General features: G+C 37.1%; 1 protein-coding gene across 1 annotated transcript; it reads left to right on the top strand.

The window, feature by feature from the left end:
* The first annotated feature begins 10,166 nt into the window (after positions 1-10,166).
* LOC144714638 (uncharacterized) lies at positions 10,167-18,719 on the top strand. The gene is made up of 3 exons (XM_078589423.1): positions 10,167-10,327; positions 16,850-17,949; positions 18,049-18,719. Exons 1-2 carry the CDS (start codon positions 10,167-10,169, stop codon positions 17,826-17,828), a joined length of 1,140 nt encoding a protein of 379 aa, XP_078445549.1. The 3' UTR covers positions 17,829-17,949; positions 18,049-18,719.
* Positions 18,720-27,545: the final 8,826 nt, after the last annotated feature.

Below are 27,545 nucleotides of genomic sequence, written 5' to 3'. Positions count from 1 at the left end.
AAAATAGAAATTGGAGTGCCAGGAATATCCCTGAATATTCAATATCAAATGCAGTGGTATAAAAGTTAAAATCATTACCAAATGATTTCTGGTGTCCAAGTTAGTCTCACTTAATCTTGTCTTTCTTGTATGTTTCTTGATTTATTTACGGCTTGAATATTCTTCAACGTGAGTATATAGAATGAAAATATAAATAGGAGTGCCAGGAATATCCCTGAATATTCAATTTCTAACACATTTGTGTAAAAATTAACATCATTTCCAATGGATTTCTGGGCCCAAGTTAATCTTTCTTCTCTCTTTCTTGATCTCTTATTATGACTTGAAAATTCTTGAAGGGGAGTAGAGAGAGTGAAAAAATAAATAGGAGTGTAAAGAAATGATATGAATATTCAAGATTAAAAAAATAGTGTAAAAATTAGAAACATTACCAAATGATTTCTGGGGCCCAAATTAGTCTCACTTGTTAATCTCTTTCTTGATTTTATATTCTTGAAGGGTAGCACAGTGAAAGAAAATACAAATATAAATACCATGAATGTCCCTGAATATTAAGTATCAAACGAAATAGTATAATAAATAAAATCATTGCAACAGGATTCTGGGGCCGAAGTTAGTTTTTTACTTGTTGCCTCTTTCTTCCCTCTTTTTTGATTAAGTCTGACTTAATATTACTGATGGGTCTTATAGAGGGACAAAATATGAATACCATAAATTCCATGAATATTAAGTATCGAACACTATAGTATCAAATATAAAATCATTACCAAACGGTTCTGTAGCTTAGGTTAGTCAGACTTGATCTTGTATTTCTACACTCTTTCTTGATTATTCCAATTTGAATATTGTTGAAGAGTAGTATTAGAGAGGGGGATATAAACATTAATGATGGAAACATCCTTGAATATTTAATATCAAACACAATAATATATAAAATAAAAATCATTACCGAATGGTTTGATGTCCAAGTTAGTCTCATTTGATATTGTCTTTATTCATTCTGAATCGAATATTCCTGAAGGATAGTATACAATGGGAGTATACAAAAAGTAATAACATGAATTTCCTGTGTGTATACAATGGGAATAAAAATAAAATTGTTACCAAAACACCATCGGCCCCAAGTTTGTCTCATTTGATATTGTATTTTTTGTTCTCTCTTGATTTTCTCTGACTTAAAGATTCTTGAAGGATAGAAGGGGGAAAATATGAATATGAATGCAAGAAGTATCCTTTAATAATCAAATCAAAAAAAGTACTAACAATATTAAAATCATTAAAAATGATTATGGGACCAAAGTTAGTCTCATTTGGTATTGTCTTTCTGTTCTATTTCTTGATTCATTATGAGTTGGATATTCATAAATGGTAGTCTAGAGGGGAAAATAAAAATATGAATACCATGAATATCATTTTAAACTCATTGTAGAATTTTATCGAGAAACTAGAGTTGCTCACGATCATCTGTCCATTCTCTACAGTTATACACCAAAATGCACAAAAAAAGGATGATGTATTTTAAAGGTTGGGTTGTTTGGCAACTCATTATATAGCTTTCAATGATTTTATCTTTCATGCTTTGGAGTTTAAAAAGCTAATGTTTGTGTTCTGGAAGAAAGAGAAAATACATATTAAAAAAATAAATCAGAAAGAGAATGTATTATTTGTCAGACTCCATCATGAATTTATTTGCTGGGCCAAACACAAAAGGACATGAATCACCATGTATTAATTCTTATTCATATGTTTTTTTTACCACGCATCTGAAGAATCTCAATTGACAAATCATTTCTTAAATTTTACTTTAGACTTAGGTATCATAACAAGTAATGTTTTCACCAAGTAGTAATCTATATTTTCATCGACCCATTATAACACAAAAATATGGCATCATACCATTAATTTACTCCTTATTTATTAAAGATATTGTAATGGGTCACCCAGTATGAATAAAGTCATTCATACGGTTGTCACTTTATTTAATCAAGTCTGGAGGAGCTAAAAAGAACACCAATAATGGTTGAAATGAAAATATTAGCATATAATTTGGCCCAGTTTTTAGGTTACAATCAATTCAACATAATTTAACGTGTCGAATTTCCTCATAATAATAAAGACATTATGAAATAACCCAATGTATTTTACTTCAAACTGATTTATGTGTTAGTTATAAAAAAATTTGTTTGGTGTAGACATTTTCCATATTTTTAATGAATCTAACCAGGTTATTTTTTCCAAAACATGATTTATAAGTATATTTAACACATCAAACATTTTCAACGTTCATCAAAAAGCATGCATTAAGTAATTAAACCTTAGCATTCAATATATTATATATTTTTATTTTGATAAATAAGAGAGTAAGAAAAGGATTATTTATTATAAAAAAAAATTACATGGAAAATACATGAAAACTATTTTACTTGGTGTAATTTCGTGCTACATAAATATAACTACATATAGTTAGATTTACTATTTTTATGTAAGCCGATAATTAGGTCAGCAATATTTCTCGACTGAAATACGTTTTTGAAGGTTTTACTTTATTTCATCATATGATCAAAAATCCATTCCAAGGCATAAATCTACTCATTTCTAGGAATTCTATTTCTTGAATAAAAATTACACATAACTCAAAATTCACATATTTTATGTTATGTCAATATTAATAAGACAAAATTTAAATTCTATTTCCAAAAAAAACATTTTTATACCTCTTTATTTTTTCCTAGGTCTCTTTATGTTTTATTATTTTGATATTTACCCTTCCTTTTTAAATATTTCTGCATGTGTCCTCTTTACAAAGCTGCACCATTCCTTGTGCACATTATATAGACCGCTTTGGTCTAGTTGAGAATGGGGGATGAATGAATTATATGATAGAAGTATTTATTGATGAAAACGGAAAAGATTTTAGAACGTTAATGTATAAAATATACAGTCTAAGTGTTTTAGGGATTCATTAGGTCAATATCCCACCTTTCTTATATTTAAATCTTGGTTTAAACATGACGGCGAAACCCATTTAATGTTAGTCTACATTTCTTCACATGTTAAGATATATTTTGACATCCTCAGGGTCACATGTTTGTCTACTTTTTCCTACTGAAATAAAATGGGAAATAAGGTAACATGTTAGTTTTGTCTAAATTTTATTTGATATATTAAAAAATTGGAAAAAACCTACCGTAAAACTATAATTACAGCTTTTATAAGGATATACGAGGTTCCACCCGCAAATAATTTTTACTGCAAACATAAAAGCTATATCAGGTTTTACCAAGATAATGTATCATATTGTAAAGCCCCAAAGTATCAACATCGTCTAGTCCAGAAAAATAGTTAACCTCCATGATATTGTTGCAACTTAAAGAGAATATGAACCTAGACATTTAAGAAAAAAATACAAAGAAGAAATTGGTCAGATGGCTGGACAGGTAATGACCCTAAATTTAATAATTCTATACATCTGAGGGGAAAAATAAGAGAAAACACTAGTATAAAAAAAATTACTAGTTGTAAATGATGATATAAATTCCAGATTTGAGCTTATAAAAGGGAATGCATTTATGAATACACGAATATATACTCAAGAAAATATTAGAGTTAATGACCGTAAGTCATAACTTTAATGAAGAAAATATAAGTGAAGACAAATATATGGAAAAAGGGCCACTACGAAGAAGCCAAATCTAAGTACATGTACTTTAGAATTTCCTTTCCCCTGATAGACTCATGTCTTATATCCAAGAGCAATGACAAAAACGATGATACATTAGTTCAAAAGCTTGATTAAGTGATAGAAAAAATCAAAGGTTTAAATAATGTATTTATAATTTTTATTTATTTACTATTATCTGTATAATTTAGTAGCTCACATGTATTGTGAGATCTAGGTCGTATTGATAGCGTGGCTTCTACCCTAAACCCACTTTCAAAATAAGTGAGAAGAGAATATACAATAATAACACTTTGGAGTGATGTATATTTTTATGATTCTTAATGTCATAAATAAGTAGTGTTGGGAGAAAAAAAAAGAGAGAGTTCAGAGGTAGGAGAGCTAAAAATAATATATAAGACACACATCATTATATAACAGATGGGGAAATACTACATTGTACAATATTCACAATAAAGGAGAAAGGGGGAGACATATAGTATCATTTATAGAAATGAGAGAAAATAATTTAGGTAATAATTTAGAAAGAGAGAACATAAGAGATGATACTATTTAAAGCGAAGGTAGGCAAGAGATTTATAATAATATAATATATTATTTAAGATGTAGATCTGCAGTCAATGCATACGAAGAAGGTCAAGCAGAGGAATGTGTGTATACATGTATATATCACAGATGAAGAAGGTGAAGGATATTATGTGGTCGTCAATTCAATCACACATCCAAATCATCTTTTTGTTCATCAAAATAAATATTTTTCATTATTATTCCCATGAGATGTTTATAATCAAGTCCAAAAATGCATGAAATGACCTAAGTTAATTATGGAGAGATCATAATAAAGTGATCACTATTCTTTGAACATGTATTATAAATACTCCTATTCAAAGGATACTTGAGAAGGATGTCAAACTATCCATTAGCAATAATAATATCTAAACCCACTTAAATGATATATATGGTTGATATGTATTCATTAATATGGATACACCAAGGATAGATCAGTGCTCTTTAGAGAAAGAGTTCAATGAGTCGATCCTTTTGAATCCCTAAATAGCACTATACCAAAACATTCGTGATGTTGATTCATGATGCAGTTGTATAAGTGGTCCATTGACTATGTTTTTCTAAGATGTATGAGTCTTTAATCAAAAGATTCAAACATATGTGAACTCAAATATAGTAAGAATTTCATGAGCATGATTGAGCAGTCAAGATGGAACTGTGCGTCCTTGGTATAGAAGGAGACTGACTTGAGGAAGAAGGTGAAATAAATCCCTAGCTAATGTAGTGGAGATATTGGAGATTACGTTCCCCAATGTTCCTCTTTGTGAAATTTTTTTTTGACGATCAACCATACAATAAGCCATTCATGAATCTTAAGGAAACAAAGGATTATACATGTAGGGAAACTAATGATCGTAAAGTTTACATGATACAATTTAATAAGTATTATGTATCTTTTAAAGAGCAAGGTGTATCTCAACACCCTATGTGTTGGAAGCTCAACCTATCAATATGGTTAAATAGATCCTTATTTAGTTACTGAATAAAGGTTTAATAATTATTCTTGAGCCATTAAAGTTTTTAACTAGGATTATATATGGATCTGGCAGGTCACATGACAAACTCAGATTTGGATGTTAATTTGTTGTTGACATTTGAGTAAATCAATAATTTTTAAAAAACCTTTACTCATAAAATAAAATTTTAAAGGTCCTTTACTAGTTAGTGAAGAGCAAGGATCATCTCCAAAGGGAACATATATTAGGGTTTAAATACTATTTAAATGATGATTAAAAAGGGGTGAAATAAGATACATACAAAATAAAGGATTGTGATGTGATGAATACGAGGTGGTGAGAGGGTGATAATAAATATTTTACAAGGATGTGATGAATAATATGAGCAGTATGTAGGGGGAAGTGGATATACAAAATGGAAATGATAGAATGCGATAGATGAAGACGTGAAGTGATGATGAAAGTACAAGATGAATAAGAAGATATGATGATGAGATGGGTGAATAAATGTGAATGAATGATAGTGAAATAGAATGGTGGAAGAAGAAACGAATATGATCTAACCAATGGATGTAATGGAAGGATAATAGTTGGTTGTAAGATGGAAAATAGGATGATGGACTAGATGATTTAGGGTTTTTGTATGAGATGAAGATGATGAGATTGAGATAAGAGATGAATGTTTTAGGGTAAGATGATGGGACATGGATATGAGAATGTGATGATGACAATGAAAGGCAAGAGACCAATCTTAGATCTCTATGTTCCACCAGAATCAAGGAACTTTTATGATGAAGACCAGGCTCTCCATCTCTCTGTTGATCTTCCCAAATAACTCAAAACACCAAGAACACCTTGATGGACCTTCAAATCCTCACTTTCTTTTAATCAGCCTCTCTAAGAGGAAGTGAGTTCAAAGATTCTTTTTACAAAAATCTGAGGTTCTACTTGTAGATCTAACCATATGGATGGAAAGATTCAAAAAAACAAGAAGCTCCACTGAAAAGTTCATCCCAAAACTTTTCTTGGATCGTCGGATCACGATTTGAAATTGGATCATTCGTGGCCCTCCAATTTTCTCTCTCCAGTTTCAGAAAAGTCAAAGAGTCATTAAATTATTTTAAACTCATAAAATATTAGAAATGTATCTTTGAACTTAAAAATGACATATCTTTGAATATAATGCCAAAATATTCAAGAAATAATTATATTCTGACTCAAGAAATTATGTTCTATCAGATTTTGATTTTAAAAAAATTAAAATGACTTAAAATTCATAAATAAAAATATGATTATAGAAATAAATTTAATCATTTTAGACTTAAAATTCATAAATAAAATATTTGGACAAGAATAAGAGGTGATCCATCATTGCATTGATTGTGTGGATACGACCAGAGGCCGAACAGATGAATAGTTTGAATAAACTATTCCAAAGATAAAGTCGATGGTGAAATTAGTTCCATACAGTGTAATGTGATTATCTGATTTATTATTTTGAATTATTTCACATTAAGTGGATACATCTAGGAGCCATTACATATCCACGTTGGATTTTTATAGCTAAACGTATTTATTATTTTAAGAGTAAATAGATAATATTACATATTTTGAACAAAATCCTATCATAAATGTACCATAATTCATCTGGAATTTTTGAAATTAAAATTCTTAAGAGTAAAGGATATTATTCACATATCCTTCAAAGTATTTTGAATGAGCACCAAAATCATGAATATATAAGCCCAAAGTTAAATGGTTTACATAGCTACTTCACATGTCATATTTAATTCATTACTGGTTTATTCTTCTATATCATTGAAAAAATATACCAGAAAGAGCAACTAAGACATCTCGCCTTCTATAAATATTTTAAAATTTTATTTCAAAAAAATCAAATGCATGATTTTTGCAAACAAAGTACCCAATCAATAGGATTTGGAAATTGTTAATTTATAAAGGTCTCAAGAAGTAACTAAGAAGACATTGTAAATTAGAACTCGTGCCATTGGTGATCTTGCCATGAGGATCATCACTTGGAGATTGTTTCAAACAGATTTTGAACTTTTATTCAACAGAAAAGTTATTTATAACATTAAAGACCCATATCATCTAGAGTCGTGCTATTTGACACAATATTAAATAAGTTATGTGGGTACAAAGGAGATCATCAAGAAATCATGGATATCATTGATTCGTCAACAATTGATTATCAAGTTCATAATTATTATTCATGTTTGCCAAAGTACATGGATATTTGGATTACAATTTTTAGTGCAATATTTTGGAAGTTACACACAAGAGAAGGATGAAATATCTAAAGGCGCTCTGCTATGATTTGAAATAGTGAATCTTGTCCTCTACACATCTTAACTGGTGGACGACTTTGGTCTTGACGATTAGTAATTCTGCAGAAACATGCAAAATAAGATAGAGAGGGGAAATCAAGATACATTGAAAATTCTCATGAAATATTCAAAATATTTTTGTGTGAGTTATATTGAATGACTAGTTCTCAATGAATATTTGTCTGGATTAAATAATGTGTATACATGACACTCTGGATTAATTTTATAGGAAGACTTTAAGTAGATCCTTGAAGGCTTTGGGGTTCAACTAGGGGAAGACTTTGAGGTAAGACCAAGATAAGTCCTTGTGAGCTGAGCTGAATGTGGTCAGGACTTGTTGTTCCAGTATTGACTTTGGGTCAACGATTGAGCTCCACCGATTTCTAAGTGTTTTTCTTGGGGGGCATTCATGAAACTTGGTTAGGTGTTCATCATCTCTTCAGAAGGGGTAAAACCTTGTAACATTAATGAAAAATACCCTATCCACTCTCATTCCCTAGATAGGTAGATAACGTCTTGAATAGTTAATTATATAAAAGAAAATAAAATTTCAAGTACCTAATTCATTCCTCCTTGTGTCATAATTTACTGAATTGAATGAACAACCCTTTAAAGGCATATAAAAGAATATAAAATACAATTAAAATTGGTAAGATATATATTTCAAAGAATTAATAAAATTAAACACTTAAAAATAGCTTGGCTTTAAAAATGACTTGCATTCAGAGTAAATACAGATAAATATCAACTATATAAATGAAATAGTTATCATAATAATAATAATTGAATTATATATATTTGTATAAATATAAGATAAGTATCAAAAATTGATGAGACTGATAGAATCCAGGAGTTTATACAGCTTTAAATTTCTGTAATTTTTCAGGTCATTATTATGAGGGGGACAAGACTATATCTAATTATAAAGCAACTCCAAAAATTTCTAATATTGTTCTGCAATTTAGATGATTATCCACAGTAAGAGACATAATAAAAAATTTTCCAAAATGATCTTTAGAGCCAAGATGATTTCACCACCAATATTATTAGAATTACGTTGTTTTCTAATAGTGATATCCATAGAAAAATATGCATCAATATCAGGGCCCACTTAAGTAATCTCCACTCCCAACTAAAATCAAGGGATAAGAGTTATTATTCTTTGTTGGAGTCTTGATCATTTTATATTGAACACTTAAGTTTGTAGTTATCAAGTTCATTTAAACATTGTATCCTTGGATAATTTACATTTTCAATGGAAAATGCTCAATTCTATAATACATGAAATAAATATTTTCTTTTGGGGTACTTTAGCTGTTATAGTTGGACAATATATATCTTCTACTGTTTTATAAAAAAAGACATCAGATTTAGATCTTTTAAAATCAGGTAACTCATTTTTTTAGATAAATAAATGTTGATCATGAGGAAATATAAAGAATTGAAGATCAAGATATCTCCAATATAAGTCTCTAGGAAAATACCACTCATTTTGGATGCATGATGTTTTTAAAAAATAAATTTTACAGAGTTAAATTTATTTATCACCGCATATTGATTTATTTCTACTTGAGTGGTACACATAAGATGAAAACCTTTCCCCAATCTTGAATATCCATAATATCTTTCTAACATGTATTGAATACAAAGAGAGGGTAAAATATGAAAGATTAATGCTTGATAGTTGAAACAATGTAATATAAAAACCAAACGTTGAGAGAGTATTGAATGGAATACCACAATTGTTATTAGCCAAAATCCAAGAAAGGTAAGGCTTTAAAAAAAAACTTCATGCATCTGATGAACTCAAAATTGGGGTATTTAATTGTCATTGTAATTTTACTAAATGAATTAAAGCTTTAAAACCTTGACAAATAAAATATTTTGACTAGTTGGTGATCAAGAAGGGTCATTGATAACGTGCTATCATGATATGCATTAATTCCATTTCTAACCAATATTAATGCATTATTTGTACGAATTGGATGCACGATATCCGACATTGTCATCATTTTAGCATTCATTCCATTTCATCGCTTGTTTACTTATTTTCGTGAATTTATCGTTAATATGATGCGATTTACAGGTTTAACCGTTCTAAAGGTCAAACCTTTGTGGGTTAGTCATTTTTCTTGGAGTTTAATGATTACAAGGAGCAGGATAAGTCATTTTACGCCTCTCAGTCATTTTATGTCGAGCGTGACACCATTTCAATACTAGTGTGCCAAGTCATATGACTTTGGTCGAGATGGCGGCCGCAAAGCCTTGACACCCCCGACGCGACAGCAGCAACTGCGTGATGCGAAAGTGACCACGACGCGACGACAGTCGCTTCTGTGATGGCAGGTGTGGCGGCGGATGCCGACAGGCACGGCGGTGAATGTCGGCAGCCGACGGCGGTGGTTTTTCCTCCTCTCTCCGACCCTAATTTTTCTCTCTCCTTGATTTCTCTCTCCTCTCTTTCCCCTTTTTGTTGGGGGCGACGCGGCCTAATCCTGGCCAATCCCCCTCCACTTAAGGGCAATCGGAAGGCCATGAGAGACCATGATCACCCTTAAATGGAGCAAACAAACTGAACCATCTATCTTTATTTCCTTTGGGAAAAAACCTTTCTACATGGTTTTTCTGGGCGATTTTGGAGGGGAAGAGAGGTCCCAGTCATCTATTGTGGCCCAGACAGTGAGATCCACTGTCGAGGAGTCACGAGTACACGTCACGGTGAGATCCACAGTGGAAAATCAACGACAGAGCACCGGATGCCACGTGCTCGACGAAAGGTCAGGGCTTGAATCAGGGACTTCGCGGTGAGGAAAAACTCGATACGACATGTTATGATCGACTGATTTGCGCGTTCAAGATTAGTTTCAACGTGTTTCGTCGAAATCATCGCTTAGTTAGGTTTTTTTTTTTACTTTAAAATTTTAGTTTGAAAATTACAAAACCCTTGAAATCTAATTCCGACATTCTACTATATTCACGATTTCTCATCTGATACTAATCCGATTGGATACGTCGGATAGATATCGTGTCTCTCTTCTTTTTTTCACCATTTATTTGTCATTCTTCTCTCAGTTTTTCATTCAATTCTATGAATTTTTTTGTCGTACGTGCAGATCTTATCTCAAGTCATCACTATATTACGTTTTATTCATTCATTTTTCTAAGTCGTGTTTTACTTTCTTTGATGTGTTTAACGACCTCAAATTTTCATCTTGTCAGTCATCATTGTGTGGAACACATATTAAGGATTTAGTACCCTTTAGATAATGACATGATGATGAGGGAATATTTAAAATAAGAATATGGTGAGATAGGGAAGATGTTAACTAAATATGTAGTTGTTAAAAGATATTCTGAATAATTCAGCAAATAATGATGATGGATAAATTAAATAATGATGGATGATGTGTATGGAGTATGTGGGTAAGATGGATTTATGCTGATGTGTGGGCGTGGATATGGATAATAAAACATGGATCTTGAGTAGAATATGATGAAATAAATGCAAGGAGACTGATTTTAGATTCATATATTTTTCGAAGATCATGGTGAATTCTTTTAATGGTAGATCCCCTCATTATCTTTTTCATTTGTAACTCCAATCAATGATGAACACCAAGAAAACTTGATGGGTGTCAAACATTTGTACACGGACTGATGGGTATATTTATATTGATGGATAAACGAGAGAGAGAGATAGAGAGAGACAAACATGCCCTCAAAATTTCAGTCCAAAACGCTTATGGTTATCATAATTAGAACTTGAATCCTTCCCACTTGCTGGATTTTGTCTCTTCTCGTGGATCCACATGCCACATTCCAGAGTGAATACATTTTAATGAAAATAAGAATTCAATGATTTGATTTTTATTTGTGCTAAAAATTTTCATGTTTTGGGCAAATAAGCTTGATAATAAGCATATATTATCATTTTAGTGCAAGTAAACATGGAAATTTCATGAAATTAATCTAACCATCAGTGTGATAACAAGATTCAAGTAAATCTAGAAGATTCGGTAGCTGCTTTCAATATCACATGATTTCATTTTACTCTCCTTCAATATTGAAGTGAGGGAAATCAAACTATTTTATTTGCACTTTATTTATAACATTCATAATATATATAGACTTTTTTAGAAAATGGCAAGGTCTAAGCATCATATAAATAAATAAATGTATATTTTACAACATATTTTAATTTATTCAGTCATTAACATACATTAGGAATCAAAAAGATATAAATATAAGTTGGTTTATTGATGAGTTATCACAAATAATTTTTTATTTTCATTATTTTGTGACAATAAATAATTGGCTCTAAAAATGCATTATTTAATTATCTCATATGAACTTAAATTAATGAAAATAATTTAAGTTATTTAACTGTTTCTTGTGATTTATCACCTATCAACAATTAAGCTATCGGCATTCGAGTTTGACGATGTATAAAGTTAGGGTGACTAGCCAAGGGGTATCTGCTAGGCAATAGTCGTATGTAACACTGATCGTGACATTGAATGACTTACTAAAAGATCAGTGTAATCATATTTAGCTAGTAGAATTGTGAAGTATGCCACCACTTAGGGCCTTTAATATCAATCACAGACAACCCACACAGCATACTTAGCCAATTTGAATACCCCAATGGTGAATTCACAGTTCGAGTACAACTCACTACCTTATTTGAAAGCATGTCTTGAAAATCTTGTGGACGTCTAGAGTAGTGCGTGTGGTGCGGTGCAAATTTTGGACTGGCTGTGCGAATTTTTGCATGCATCGGATGTGCAGTGCGGTTTCATGCGGAAATTTGCACAGCATAGCGCACAAATTCACACATTTTGCAGTTATCTCTATTTAAAACATTTAATATAGAATTCATTTTTAACTTGGAAAATAATGAAACATTAACCATTAAATTCAAAAGATAATCGATATAGTTCTTTAAAATCTCAAGAAATTTCTTAATTACTTTTAAAAATGATTTTTAATGGGAAAGAACAATTTAAAAGTAACCGTTAAGTTAAAAGATAATAAATAGAATAATTTAAATACTAAATAATTATTAATTAATGTTATAAATAATTTTGAAGGAAAAAAATATATAAAAGTAACTGTTAAATTTATGATATAATCGATAGAAGTCAACTAAAATACTAAAAAGTCTTGATTAATTTTGAGAATCATTTCTAAGGCAAAACATAATAAAAAATAAAAAAATCATAATATAATCTATAGAAGTTAAAAGTATAGAAAATTATTAGTTAAATTTTAAAATATTTTCTAAAGCAAAAAATAATATAAAATTAAGGATTAAATTCATAATATAATCGATACAAGTTGTTGAAATTCTAGAAAATTCTTAGTTAATCAAACAAATATTTTTTAATGCAGTAAACAATATCAAATTACCAGTTAAATTTTAAAAAATGATTGATTGAAGTCTCTACAATTCAAGGAAATTCATAAAAATTATGGAAATCAGATATAACGCAAAAATGTAAAATTTACCGTTGGATTCATAATATAATCGATAACTTTTGTTTAAATTTTATTAATTTCTTAATTAATTTGGAAAACCACGCTCATAAACTTGCGCCTTGACCTAACGGTCAATTGGCTGGAACTCGGAGGTCAGACACTTTGTAATTTGTAAAACAATAAAACATTAGCCGTTAAATTCATAATATAATCGATAAAATTTGTTAAAAGTGTAGTAAATTGTTACGTCTTTTTAAAAATCATTTGTAATTTGTAAAAAATAAAACAATAACCGTTAAATTCATAATATAATAGATAGAAGCCATTAAAATACTAAACAAGTCATAATTAATTTTAAGAATCATTTCTAAAACAACATAATAAAAAAATAAACTGTTAAAATCATAATATAATCGATAGAAGTCATCAAAATTATAGAAATTATCAATTAATTTTTGAAATCATTTCTAAGGCAAAAATAATATAATTTAAACGGTTAAATTCATAATATAACCGATAGAAGTTGTTAAAATTCTAGGAAGTTCTTAATTAATTGTACATATATTTTTTAATGCAATAAACAATATCAAATTCTTCATTAGTTGTGAGGCTTTGGCCATTATCCTTCAAATTACCTACTAAGCACTGTGAAAGCATAGAAGAGTCCATAAACTTAATTTGACAAACTGCTCATGCCAATAGAAGTAATTCAGAAGACTATCACCAGATTGACGAGAGGACGAAGTTTACTCGAAAATGGTGTTCGTACTTGAATACCGAAAATCACCACAACACAAGCATGTAGACACTTAATTCAATCACACATCCCAAAACAGGAAACAAAGGATACAAAAATACGCAAAAATACGAGGTGAACTTTTGGAAGATTACATGGAATAACTATTGCACCTTCTAACAGACTTAAAGTAAGCATGCCAGCTATCAAGTTTTACTTAGACTACAAGACGCAAAAATACGAGGTGAACTTTTGAAAAACTGCATGGGGAAATTGTTGGGTTCTAGGGGCCTTGAGATGGATGAACAAATACAAAACGATGCGCAGCGGAAGACTCTTTGCGAATCAAACGGCATCATCAAAAAACCATTAATACGATGTACCTTGCACGAATCTCATTCGTGATTTCTTCGATCCTGGAGCGAGACGAGTCAAGCTGCTCAAGTGTGCTGCCTCTAGACATATCCACGCGGTCCTCGGCATGTCGGATCTCCTCCTTCTCGTCCGTATACTTCTGAACAAGTTTAGGACTAACTCCTCATCTAATAATGTTGTGATATATATGGATCAGGAATTCCTTCCAAGACTACTTTGGCTCCCACTATCTTTTCGTAGAAGATATGTGTTTTCCAACAAGACAATCCTTAGTCAACAAAACACTTTTGTTCCTTAGGATGGTAAAAGTAGTATCCAAAATTCCCAATTTGGATATCCATACAATGCATATTTTATAGTCCTCAACTCCATCAGATCTGACACGAGCCTTATCTTATGGGCTAGACTTCCCATTTGTAAAGTTGGGCTTCGTTTTCTTTCCACAACTCTTGTGGAATAGAATTCAAAGATTAAATGGTTAACAAGTTCAGCATTCATGCAATTGCAATGATTGCATGTACACATGGGTTAACTAGAAGTCTTAAGTTGCTCGTCATGGAATCCACTATGTCCAACACAATGTGAATCCATGTCTTTGATGAACCATTCATCTCATACGTGGATGACTAAGTTGAGATAAGTAACATCTTCATGCATGAACTATGTGAACTCCATACTCAAGTACTATTCTCTTCGATCACATCGAAAAGTTTTATACTCTTTCAGGTGTGTAGTAACGTACATCCCCATGTATCAACTACAACAAATCATTGACATGTTATCCACTTCATAAGTTTGGAGACATGGGTACTTTACCCAAAAGGTACGATTAGCATCTAGCATATGATTCAAAATCAAACGCGCTAATTATGCATCCTATGCATCTTAGATTCTGTACCTTTTGACAACATTACATATGCTCATAAAGATGAGCTTCCTTCACATAGTTCTTGCTCTTGTTAGGAGCAACATCACTTTGAGATAATGGTAAGAATCATCCACTATGATTATTCCCTTTCTATCCTTGCTAAAGCAATCAAATGAATGGAACAACTATTGTTCTCAATAGTTAGGGAATATCTTAATCTGTTCATAACAGGTGTGATGTTCTTATTCATGATAGGAACATGATTATCTTCCAAAGACACCATATCTCCAAAGTGAAAATTGAGGTTCACTATCCAAATAGTGATCATCGTAACCTTTACGATACTTCGTAACCTCAACTTTACGTTTCATTTTTCTCAACTTTCTTCCACACGTTAAGCAATTAAAACATCCATATGCTTCAACTTGCTCTGAGCAATCTTAACGATTTACTACGTGTAGTTACTCTTCTAGTGACCTTTTAGACCGTGGTATAAATATTTATTGTTGCTTATATCCTTGTGTGATTGGGACACCTTAACATGCTTTGTTCCTTTGTCCTTCTCAAGAACACGGAACACCATCCAATTGGTCATACCAAATAAGGTGTCTCGGGATGTTACCTTCTAAAGGTTCACCTTTGACATTCTTAAGCAAGTTAAGTTCGAGCCATGCAGGAATTGAATGACGAGATCAACAATAAACTTAACAGAGAACCATTCTCCTAGTAGATGTCTGTATTTTGCCATTTCAATCATCTTCAGCATATCCTCATATGCAGAAGATCCCTCGACTATGTGAGCCTTGAATTGACTTTTGGATTTCACATCCAAATAACTATCATATAGTATCATATGGCCTTAGGTTCTTTGTATTCACGCTACATCAATAGCTAACAGCTCATTGACGGTGTGTTAACATTGAACCATGTCATAGTGAACTTTTCTCTTCATCCTTTTACTCGTATCCCTTCACCGTCATCGTCATAGTTTGTAAGGACATAAACTAACATTTTAGACTTGAAGACTCTCATCAAGTCCATGAGCACATCATAATTACCAACTTGTCAATGAGTTTCATCATACATGCAATCTAATGGGCTACTTGACGACGAGTGTTTATCGGAGATTTGGTCAATGAAAGACCTATAAAGTTTTAGCAGATGTTCTATTTATCAATAAAGGGCTCCCACTAAAATTTATCAATCCATACAACCCTCAAGTGTATGGAAGCGGAGAAGCCGACTATCTCCTAGTGGGGATCGGAATTTCAATACATGTAATACGACCTGGAGTATGCTCCACCAATCATAATACACGTTTTTGAACACCCATCTCATGGGACTTGTGATGGCACAACATCACTGAACGTCATCAAGCCAGCACGCGAGGAGCCGCCGGACGTCATCGAGCCAGATCGCGAGGAACCACCATCGTCATCGAGCCCGCCACCGTCACGTGTCCAGCCGACACGACGAGCCGCCGCAGCAGCCCGCGACCCTGAATTCAGATACACGGCGTGACGCATGCATCGTCTCACCATCGGAGCATTCCGTCTATCTTTCTGTTGCTTTGTTTTCATTCTCTATCTCCTATCTTCGTATTGTTCTTGTCGTCGTGTAGTGAGGGGAAGAGCCCATATGAGGACATCTTCCCCTCACATGGGCCTGACAAGCCCATTATCTTCCCATTATTTTTTTTTCTTATTTTCTTATTTTGTTGTTAAAAGGGGGGCCCACCTTCACCCACTATATAACGGGGAGAGGTGGGCGACCAAGACCACTCTTTGATTTGGAAGTTATTTTTTCTAACGTGGGTGTCGAAGAGTCACGATCGTGAGAAAGAGGAAGAAGGAAAGAAGAAAAAGAAGAAGAAGAAGAAGAAGAAAAGGAAGAAGGAAGGAGGAAGAGGAAGAAGAGGAAGGAGAGGAAGAAGGAGAAGAAGGAAAGAAAGAGAGAAGAGCCGCCGCCCGACCGTCTCCACCGCCGCCGACCGTCGCCGTTCACCGCCCAACCGCCGCCGCAAATTTACCGCCGCCGGCGCCGTCCCCGGCCAATCCGCCGCCGCCAGCGTCGCCTCCGGACCCTTCCCGCCATCTCCACGCCGTCCCCTCCTCCCTCTGTCCCGTCACCGAGCACCGTCGCCCTGCTACCTTTCCCCTCCCCCTCCCGCGTCTTTCATTTTCTTCTTCCGCGCTGCCGCGGCAGATCCGTGGCCCGCCGTTCCACCGTCCATCTCCGTCACGTTATTTCCCCGAGCCACTGCCTCCGCCTCCGCACCTCCCGCATTTCCTACCCCCGTCTACCCCTCGTTCCCTCCATTCTTTCTCACGCCCGCCGCTGCACTCTCCGCCCCTGCCGTTTCACTTTCTCCTGCCGCCGTGCAGTTTTTCTCCGCCCGCCCGACATCCGCCCCTCGTTTCTTCTCACGCCCCACCATCCTTCTTCACGATTCTCCCGGGATCTTTCCCCGCGAATCACATCCCTCCTGCATTCCCAGTCACGCTCTCCACACCCCTTGACCTTTTTCCATCCACACGGCCTAACCCCATTGACTCTCGTGCCCCCTCACCCACAAGCGAACCCGCGCCCACACCGTTGTACCCTCACTCTCCACCGCTACTCCGTTGCAACCCCCCGCCCCCCCCTTATTCAACTTCATCTCGACCATCTTCCGACGAAACACCACCGCCCGTTACCTCCTCCACATTCCACTTGCGGCGATCCCCTCCGTTCGGTAGACGTTCTGAACGCGCGGTTTCCCGACTCGACAACGGCTCCAGCGTCTTGCGTGCATCGATCAGACTCCTCCGTCAACGCTTGAGCGGCTGCCGGCGACGGTTGCTCCCGCAACCGCACCCTCGCTAGCATCTGCTCGTCGTTCCGGACCCCTGCTTCACCTTACGTACCTCCGACCCCGGATATCGATCACCAGCGCGACGACGGTACCCCTCTCACCCGCTCCCCTTACGTCCTTTACTTTCTTCAGTGCACTTTCGGTTCGCCTCTTCCGCGCTCGGGTTATATAGGTGAGCGTGAGACAGGTTGAGACAACGACGATATCTCACGAGAGTCTTTACCCGTCCGGCACGAGTCGGGAACACCCATCGTGTGTGAGCAACTCAGCGGGAGTTTCCCGTTCGGTGACGTACTCGCCCACGGCCCTCTCGGGCGAGGTTCAGGAGGCCCGTCGGGCTTCACTCAGGCGACCCGTCATTTCTCTGGAAAGGCAATTCACTGCTCGTCGGCGCCCGCACGTACGACATTTGGACTTCATCCATTCATAACGTCATCTACCCCTGTTCTTCCGCATCCATCGGACGACGTCATTCGACGTGAGTCCGATTAGTTATCGATACGACACCGAGTCCGTACCCTCGGTGACGACCGCACGACGTCGTGACGATGTCCGGCATCAACTTGTAACTCTTTGCAATATCCAATCATATTTCGGTCCCCAATGCTCATGCGGCCTGGAGTATGCTCCACCAACCACTGAGTTTGGTCTGAGCAATACCGTTGTTACTTGTCGAAAATAGATTTGCGCGTAATCCTGGAGTTTGCTCCACCAAACTACGTGGTTCCGCTATCTCGACCTTGCGTCATACACTAGCTCTTAGTTCCTCCTCCCGAAGAAGTAGGCCTGGAGTTTGCTCCACCAACCTAGCTTAGAAGGGACTTGGATCCTAAGGATATAACGACAGAGGACCACACTTAAGTTCGTCACTTTCGCGCTACGGCTCAGAGTTTAATTTTGAGGGATTTTAGGTTTGGTCTCAGCTATCATGAGGAGCATAATGTGACATCTCATATCAAGTCTTCATCTATCACATGTGTTATGTATGGTGTACGGTCGTGAATGTATCTTGACTATCAATCATAGTCAAAATTTTAATCCCAATATCACTCTATATTGGATAACCAAAACTTAGGGATCCTACATTAGGTCCATCTAGAATTTCAAGGTTCTCATTCCATTCACCATTCCATAATATAATATTGCAAATAATAAATAAAATAAATAAATGCAATATTACAGCCAAATTTAATCACATTAAATTAAACCAATATTTAATCACATTAAATTAAAGCAAATTTAATCACATTAAACTGAAGCAAATATTTAATCATATTAAACCATTGAAAAAATTTAAAACTCATGACAACCATGAAAATAAATCAAGAAATAACCATTGAAACAATTTAAAATGGCTATAGGAATTTTATTGAATTTAATAATTTAACACTTAAATTATTTCATTCAAATATTCCCAATATATATGTATTTCCTAAGTTATGGAATTTTATTCACCTCAAATAAATTAAGTTTTAATTTATTTTGATGAATAAAATCAAATACATATTATTCCTGATTTTTCTGGAATTTATTTGACATTAAGTAATTTAACTTTTAAATTATTCAACTCAAATAAGGGAAATCAACATTTTCAATTTATATTTATGATTTATTTGACATTAGAATTTAACATTTAAATTTTTCTTGTGTCAAAGAATCAATAACATAATTATCCATAATTTTCCATAAATTTTTTTGGAATTTATTTCATGCCCAAAATAATTATTTCTAATTATTTTGCAATATATAAATATTCCGCTTTTTAAGGACATAAATATAATCAAGCAATGATCAGAAATCGCATTCATGACCAATTGGGGCCATTTGTGGGAAACAATATTAACATTTTGTTTCTCACAATCGCGGGCCCCGCTGGCGCCCGCCACGCGGGCCTGGCGCCTAGGTGGCCCCGCCACGCGCGACGCCCGTCTCGATGGCGCCGGCCACGGTGGACGCCCGCCTAGGTGGCGCCCGCCACGCGGGACGCCCGCCTCGGTGGCGCCCGCCACGCGGGATGCTCTCCTCGGCGGCCCTTGCCTCGTAGGCCCACTTTTGAACATGGGACCCGCCAATAGCGGATTGGGTTTGATCAGTCTACGCCAGGCGGCGGCCGGCGCGGGCCCCACTGTTACTAGATCGGGTCAAACCCGATCCATGTAATGCGGGCCATGGCCTGAGCCGTAGTGGGCCACCGGCCGGCCGCCGCCGCCGAACGGGTCCTGTTCAGATTGAACAGGACCCCGTTCCGCCCAGAGGTGGCCCCGTTCTGCCAAACGAGGCCCCCCGTTCCTCCTGCGGTGGCCCTGTTCTGCTGAACGGGGACCCGTTCCGCCATGGGAAGGCAACGGGTCCCTCTCACGCTGAACGGGGACCCGTTCCGCCTTGGACAGACCCCGTTCAGCTACTGAACGGGGTTCGTTCAAGCTCTAGAGAGCGCAGAACGGAATGGGAGGGACATCCGAAGGAGAATGAACCAAAACAAAGCGAAAAACAACTTTTTGCACTCCGTTTTTGACGATTTTGATGCCGTTCTTCATTTAAATCAAGGCAGAACCTGGCTCTGATACCACTGTTGGGTTCTAGGGGCCTTGAGATGGATGAACAAATACAAAATGATGCCCAGCGGAAGATTCTTTGCGAATCGAACGGCATCATCAAAAAACCATTAAAACGATGTACATTGCACGAATCTCATTTGTGATTTCTTCGATCCCGGAGCGAGACGAGTCAAGCTGCTCAAGTGTGCAGCCTCTAGACGTATCCACGCGGTCCTCGGCGCATTGGATCTCCTTCTCGTTGACGACCCCTTTCTTTCTCCGTCGGTGGCGTTACATCGTCGTGATCACATCAGGGATGGAGAGGGGGTGTGGCGAGAGTGGAGAAGAAGGGGAAAAGCCCCTGAACAAGGTGAATTTTGTTCAGGGCCTTCCCCTATTTATACTAAGTGGGTATTTTTCATTAAAAACCCCCAAAACTTAAGTATATCTTCCAACGTCCAAAAGACCATTTGCGTGTGACCCTCTAGGGCCATGTATCAGTCTAGTTAACGACTCCAGCGACCCAATAACCTTTATTGGCCTTCCAAATTAATTAACTATATCATCATATAGATTAATTAATGTCGGATCGATTTAACCCAATCGACAGGTCGAGACTCCAACACGTAGGGTGCCAAGCTACACCTCGTGTCCTAGAAGATACAAAGGAGTGTGTATCAACTCACTCATGGAACCTGTTCATCATCGGTTACCATGTATGTATAATCCCTTATCCACTTGATGCTCCTTGGATGACTTAGGGTATGGTCAACTGTCAAACCCTAATCGGTCATCCGAGTTAGTACTGATGCATTCAGAAATCATCGGAGAACTCTTCTTCGATATTTCACTGCCTTGGCCAAGGACTTCATTGCATCGTCTTCCTCGAGCTGTCGCCTCTTATACCAAGGGTGGATGATCCCATCTTGACCACTCAATCGCCTTCGTGTACTTCTTGATGCACCCGAACTAAGACCGTTTAGAATCCCATGATTAGAGACTCGTTGGCCATAGCCAAAGTGCAATCGCTCGTCCACCAGACGTCTTTGGTGTCTCAGGTCTATGGACCACTTACACAACCGTGACGTGAATCAACCTGATTGACAGTTCGGTGTAATACCATTCAGGGATTCGTACGGATCAATTCAGTGAACTCTTTCCACTAAAGAGCACCCACTATCTATCCTTAGTGTTGCCACACTAATGGCTACGGGACCGGCCATACTCATCATATGAGTGAGGCTAGATAGTGTTATTTTATCCAGATACTTCGATGTCCTTCTCATGTATCCTTTGAATAGGAATGTTTAGAACACATGCTTAAAGACGAGTGATCTCCGTATTACGATCTCATCGTAATTCACTAAGTCCGATCATGTATTCATAGACTTCATTATACGCATCACACGTGCACTATAATGAATATGTTCTATTAATGAATATGGAACGAGATGCGGAATGTGTGATTGGCTTGTCGGCCACATATATTTCCATCATAAATGAAATGGATGACAAAACTTCCAAGCAAGGGTCTGCCTGATTTCCACACATCCTCTTCCAAATATGTCGTTCCATAAGATGATTCAGTGAGAAGTGAATATACAGACTTTAACTCCTAATCCCCAAGCCGAACGCAGTGGCTTCCTTCCAATGAATGACCCTCATCTCTTTCCTTTGATTCTTCTCCAACAGCACCTTTAACTGTAACAAGACATGTAAAATGTTAACAGCTCAAAATATCAGGATTTCTCAAGTTATTAACAGTTCTTGGATGAGCCTGAACTCTAAACATTAGTTTAAAAAATATCTTTCAATACATGGTATGTCAATTTCAGTATAATTGCACCAACAAATTAGAGTTCAATGCTTCATTAAGCTTAACAAATTACAAATGTATTGCAGCAAAAAATGCTGAAGGACAGGTGCAGAGAACTTGGAATCAATGATTTAAAATTTCTGGTAGTTTTGGAGTTATGAATGATGGATATGACAAAAAATTAGATAAGTTTAAGATTTATGATTTTGTATTGTTGATTAACTTTGGAGAAAGATATGATAGAAGTAGAAATTTCAGAGAATTTGGCATGAAGTTATAGATGTATAAATTTCATATTTAAGTTTTTTTTGTTTTAGGTGATATTCGGAGTAAAAATGTTGAAGGAATAGAATTCTGACTTTATAACACAAGACAGATACATATATTAGAAAAATGAAAAACAACATAGAGATAGCAAGCACAACTATGGTAATACAGAGGGAAGAACCTGCAACCTTTTGTAGGAAAATGCAAAGGAAGAATCATACTCCTCTCCAATTGTTTTCTCTCTTTTCAGATCGAGAGGAAGAGATCAACACTGCGACATAAGCAACATATCATCATAAGAGTTAGACCAATGCTAAATTCCAAATATGATATTAACCGCTAAATATGAAATTAACTGCTCAATAGAAAATAATAAAATTGCGAGTAGTAAAGCATACCATGGGATCTTTGTAGCTATCTTTGTCTGATTGCTTCATATCGGTGTCGTCATCCTCTATAGCTCGCCACCAACACTTTAGTGTCATAAATAATTCAAACAAAAGATGAGGGCATCGCTCTGCGCTCAGAGCGATTTACAAATAGGAAGGGATTCATTATCAGAGAGAAAGCTTTAAAAAGATATTTCTAAGGGTGTGTAGTAAGGGAAATTACAGGTTCTTATTTTTGTTTTTTAATATATTTATGGGGAGCTATTTTCCTTAAAGGGGGCCCAAAGATGGAGGTGTATTACGCTCTCTACCGTCAATCTTGAACATTTGTAGTTGATGATTGCAAGACTAGCGGAGAAGAATCTTTCCAACGGAGCACTAGTCGCGCAAACCGATAGGAATTCCTTCGCAACCATTGCCAGCCTTGGATATGAATGTTCTCTTGTTATTTTCCACCAGTGCAATGGTTCGGTCACCTTGAGAGGAGGCGAGCTCATGTACACATCTAGCTCTTGTCCTAGTGTAACGGTTGGCGTATGCTCACAGTTCGGTAACAACTCGTCCAGTGATTCAATAAAGAATGTTGTAGACGTCCACTCCAGTCGAAAGCAGGCCGAGGAATCTGAACGAAAGACGTTGCCGTCAATGGTGATATCGGGGGACTACAGTAAGCGTTGCACATACACGACTGTTTCATCATGTTGGTCGCGGTCCATTAACCGTAACTTCATGGATAGATCAACGAGAGCAGCAACGGTGAAGGTTGTGTTGCAAGTGAGGGCTAACGCGTATCTGATCATCTTACTCTTCATCGCCTCACAAGCCTTGTACACTGATGTCTGTTGATCGGTGGACATAACATTGTTCACTCGTAGCATCTTTCCCTTTCTTATACCAGCCATTACACCATTTAAGTGTCTCATCACTACTGTGATGATAACAAATGCCTCATGTAGTGTTTTCTCATGTCTCTGATAACCTGCAAATTAACATGTTTAATGGATGAATATTACATTATATTTATGTGTTTTAATGACCATATTTGCATGTTATCATATGTAAATGGAGATAAATAATATACATTTTGATTTTATTGTTAAATCTAAATATATAGTATTTTTACATGGTATTTAACCTCATTTCATTGAAGAAATAATTTTTACATGGCATTAAATACTTGGCCAGAGGTTGGTAACAGTTTTCTATTTTTCTAGAAATTTTCCCATATTTTTATATAATTTTCTGACCATTCTATAGCCAAGAAATGATTTTTTCATATTTAAATAATACATATTTTATTTATTTGGCATTTTAGAAGGCATTTTATAATATATTTATTTATATATGATGTGGCATCCACGTCATTTGCCCAAAATTCGAGCAAATAAGTGGATGCATTTTTTTTAATTAATAAGATATAAAGAATTGAGAGCATTATTAGCTAATTATGGCATCGTAATGCGCGATGCCATAATGAGCGAATGATTTGCTAAAAAGGAGTGGCGCAGTCGGTGAGGAAAAGGTACGTTTTCATTTTATTAATTTTTCATGCAATAAATGCACGTAGAGAATCGATCTCCGCATGCATTTAATACGTACCTCCTCGTATGTGTAGTCAGTTAGCCACATGCATTGATTGCACGCGGCAACCGACCCATGTGCATTTATAAAGAAATAAACCCCATGCACGCTATTTAATGCACGAAGCAGTCGATTCACTGCGTGTATTAAAGAATTGTGGTAAGCTCACTGCTGTACTATTTTTTTATTTTTTGTATTATAAAGGGGCACTGACGTGGCGTGGCATTTTTCTAGCCATTTAAACACAGCAATCATTCTCCAATGATTGAGCGCTGCGGACGCGCACAAAGTCATGTCAGAACGCGATCTAAGAAGGGGGAAAATGAGAAAAAATACGCCAACCAATCAGTGATGCTGGACGTCGTCAAGACGTTGTCCGGTCGTCACCGAGGGTAGTGGCTCGGTATCAAATAAGGCTCTCTATCGGACCACGACGGGAAGTGCAAGTATGATGATGAACAGCTATGATAATGACGAAAATGCGAAAATCCTAACTGTGGTACGTGCAAGTGCCGATTCACGGTTATGCCGTTCTAGAGATTCGACGGAGTCGCCTAGGGTAGGGTCAACCAGGCCACCCAAACCTCGCCCGAGAGGGTCAAGGACAAATATGTCGCTGAACGGGAATACCCCGCTAGTAGGCTCACAATCGTTGGGCAAGCCAGACTCGTACCAGCCAGGTAGGACTCTCGAATAGATCGTCGTCATTTTCTCAACCTGTCTCTCTCACCTACGTCTAACCCGAGCGCGGAGGAGGCAAATCGAAAGTATACTGAAGTAGATAAGAGACGTAAAGAGCAGTAAAGAGGGGGTACCTTCATCGCGTACAGCGACGGATATCTCGTAGCACTTTGGAGCCGGAGGGGCAGCAGCTGCGCGGCACGGGCGTCGGAGCAGTGCGGATTGCGACGAGGCAGCAGTGCGGCAGTCGGTTGGTGGACCGGATGCATGGTGCAAGGCAAGCGCCGGATTCGGCGCACGGGTGCGACTGAGCACGTCCGGGTGCAGCTGTGGGCGTGGCGTGGCGGTCGGGCCTGGCGCGGGGGCAGCGCGAGGCGCAGGGCGCGGTGCGGGCGCAGGGCGCGGCTCGGCCGGACGAGGCACGGCACGACACGGCGCAGCAGGGTGCGAGGCGCGGCTGTGGCAGAGCGGGGCACGGCGACACGACCGCGGCGCGGAGCGCAAGGTGAGGTGGTCGAGCGTGGCGCGGTTGCGGCGTGGGCGCGTCACGAGGGCACGGGTCACGGCGCATCACAACCGGGCGCAGCACGGGGTTGGCAGCTGCTCGCAGTTGCGGCGTGAGCAGCGCGCGAGCGGCCCGGGGCGCAGGCGACGTCGGGCGCGACGCTGCGTGAGCGGCGCATGGGCAGAGCAAAGCGCCGGCAGCATGGGGCCGGTGCGGGAGGTGTTCACTTCCTCGCAGCGGCGATGGCGGTGGTCGGCAAGCGGCGGAATGGCGCTAAGAACGGCCGCGTGTGGCGGCGGTGGCCGGTTAACGGCAGGGCGGAGCTGAGGACGGCGGCGTGCGGCGGTGAGCAGGTGGGGCGGGCGCGGCACTTCTCCTCTTCTCTTCTCCTCCTTCCTCCCCTTCTCTTTCTTCTTCTTCTTTTTCCTTCTTCTTCTTCTTTCTTCTTCCTCCTCAACGAGAATGACTCTTTGACTTCCAACGTTATAAACTTTCAATAGAAATTCAAGAGTGTTTTGAGGGGGCGCCCACCCCTCCCTTTTATAGGAGAGAGGTAAATGGGCCCCTTAACTACAAAATGGGAAAACAAGATGAAAAATAAAAAGGGGTTTATGAAGGCCCACTAAGGGAGGGGAAGATATCCTCATACGAGAACTTCCCCTCTCTACATTGTAGATGAGACGATAGAAAACTACGTAAGGACATAAGATGCAAGAAAATAAAATGATAGATGGAATCGAAGAGGCGCGTCGTTACCCGGGATATCTGAATCCGGGTGCACACGTCGTTGCTTTGGCTTGTCGTGTGTGTTAGACGCGAGTAGGTGGCGAGATCGAAGGCGGTGCCGACTCCTCGAGCGATGGTGCTGCGGTCTCGAATGGTGCCGCGACATCAATCAGGAAATGCCATTTTATGAAATATTTTGAAGAGAGAAAAAAAGATCCAACAGTTGAGATTAAACGCCAGTAAAATGGCGATATCTTGAGATCTAGATGACCAATTGAGCTGAAATTTTGAGGGTATGTTTGTCTTTTACCCCTCTACAATCCACACAGTTGGATCTTTAAATAGAGGTCTGGAAAAAGATGAAATTGAAATTTTAAAGCTCTCCACAAGGATTTGACCAGGAGGACACAGGAGTTGCTTTGGAAGTCGACAGATCTTGATTCTGCATTCAAAGTTGTAAGTTTCTGATTTGTATTTTGAACTTCTTCTTGAGAGATTCTAAAACACCTTGGCATGTGCGAAATGTACATGCTCTAGAAGTTGTTTTGAATGAAATTAGCATCGCAATTTGATTATAATTCGAGATCTAATTTTTAATCTTTAGTTTTAAATAGATTTGGATAAATTCTGAATTTTTAGATTTTTTAATTAGGGTTGGATTTCATGTTTCCCCAAATTCGTCACTTTCTCTCTCTAGGTTAATTCGTCTATTTCTCTCTCTAGATTTCAAATTGATTGTTTGGAGATTCAATTCAATATATAAAAAACCTAAATATAAAATTTCATCCAAAAGTTCATCCATCTTTAAGTCTAATTTCAAAAACCCCTTCTTGAATATTAATTCCCAATTTTGATTCATAAAAATTGTCTTAAAAGTTTATAATAATTGGGAAATTAATAATTCAAATTAATCTGATCTGATAATTAAAATTGAACTTTCTTGAGTGTTTTGACTGAAGATATTTAAAATCAAAATTAAGTTTTTACTTAATTTTGATTAATTAAAGACATAATTAAATATAGTTAAGGTTTATTATTGCAAAATTAATTCATTCTTGAATTAATTTATTAAAAATTGGAGAAAAATTCTTGCTTGTTGCCTGCCTGTGGTTCGACCCCTTGCTTTCTCTATACACTGCATTTAGTGATTAAGGGTATTTATAATTTTTATTGCATAAGTCT

This window comes from Wolffia australiana, chromosome 17 (genome assembly GCF_029677425.1).
Source record: "Wolffia australiana isolate 7733 chromosome 17, ASM2967742v1".
Taxonomy (NCBI): Eukaryota; Viridiplantae; Streptophyta; class Magnoliopsida; order Alismatales; family Araceae; genus Wolffia; species Wolffia australiana.
This window is presented reverse-complemented; position numbering and strand designations above follow the sequence as displayed.

Excerpts from the sequence above, each read along its gene's own strand:
- LOC144714638 (XM_078589423.1), top strand. The coding sequence starts at position 10,167 with ATGGTTTTTCTGGGCGATTTTGGAGGGGAAGAGAGGTCCCAGTCATCT. Across the intron at positions 10,328-16,849 it reads TGCCACGTGCTCGACGAAAG|AGGAAGAAGGAAAGAAGAAA; the intron begins GTCAGGGCTTGA and ends ATCGTGAGAAAG.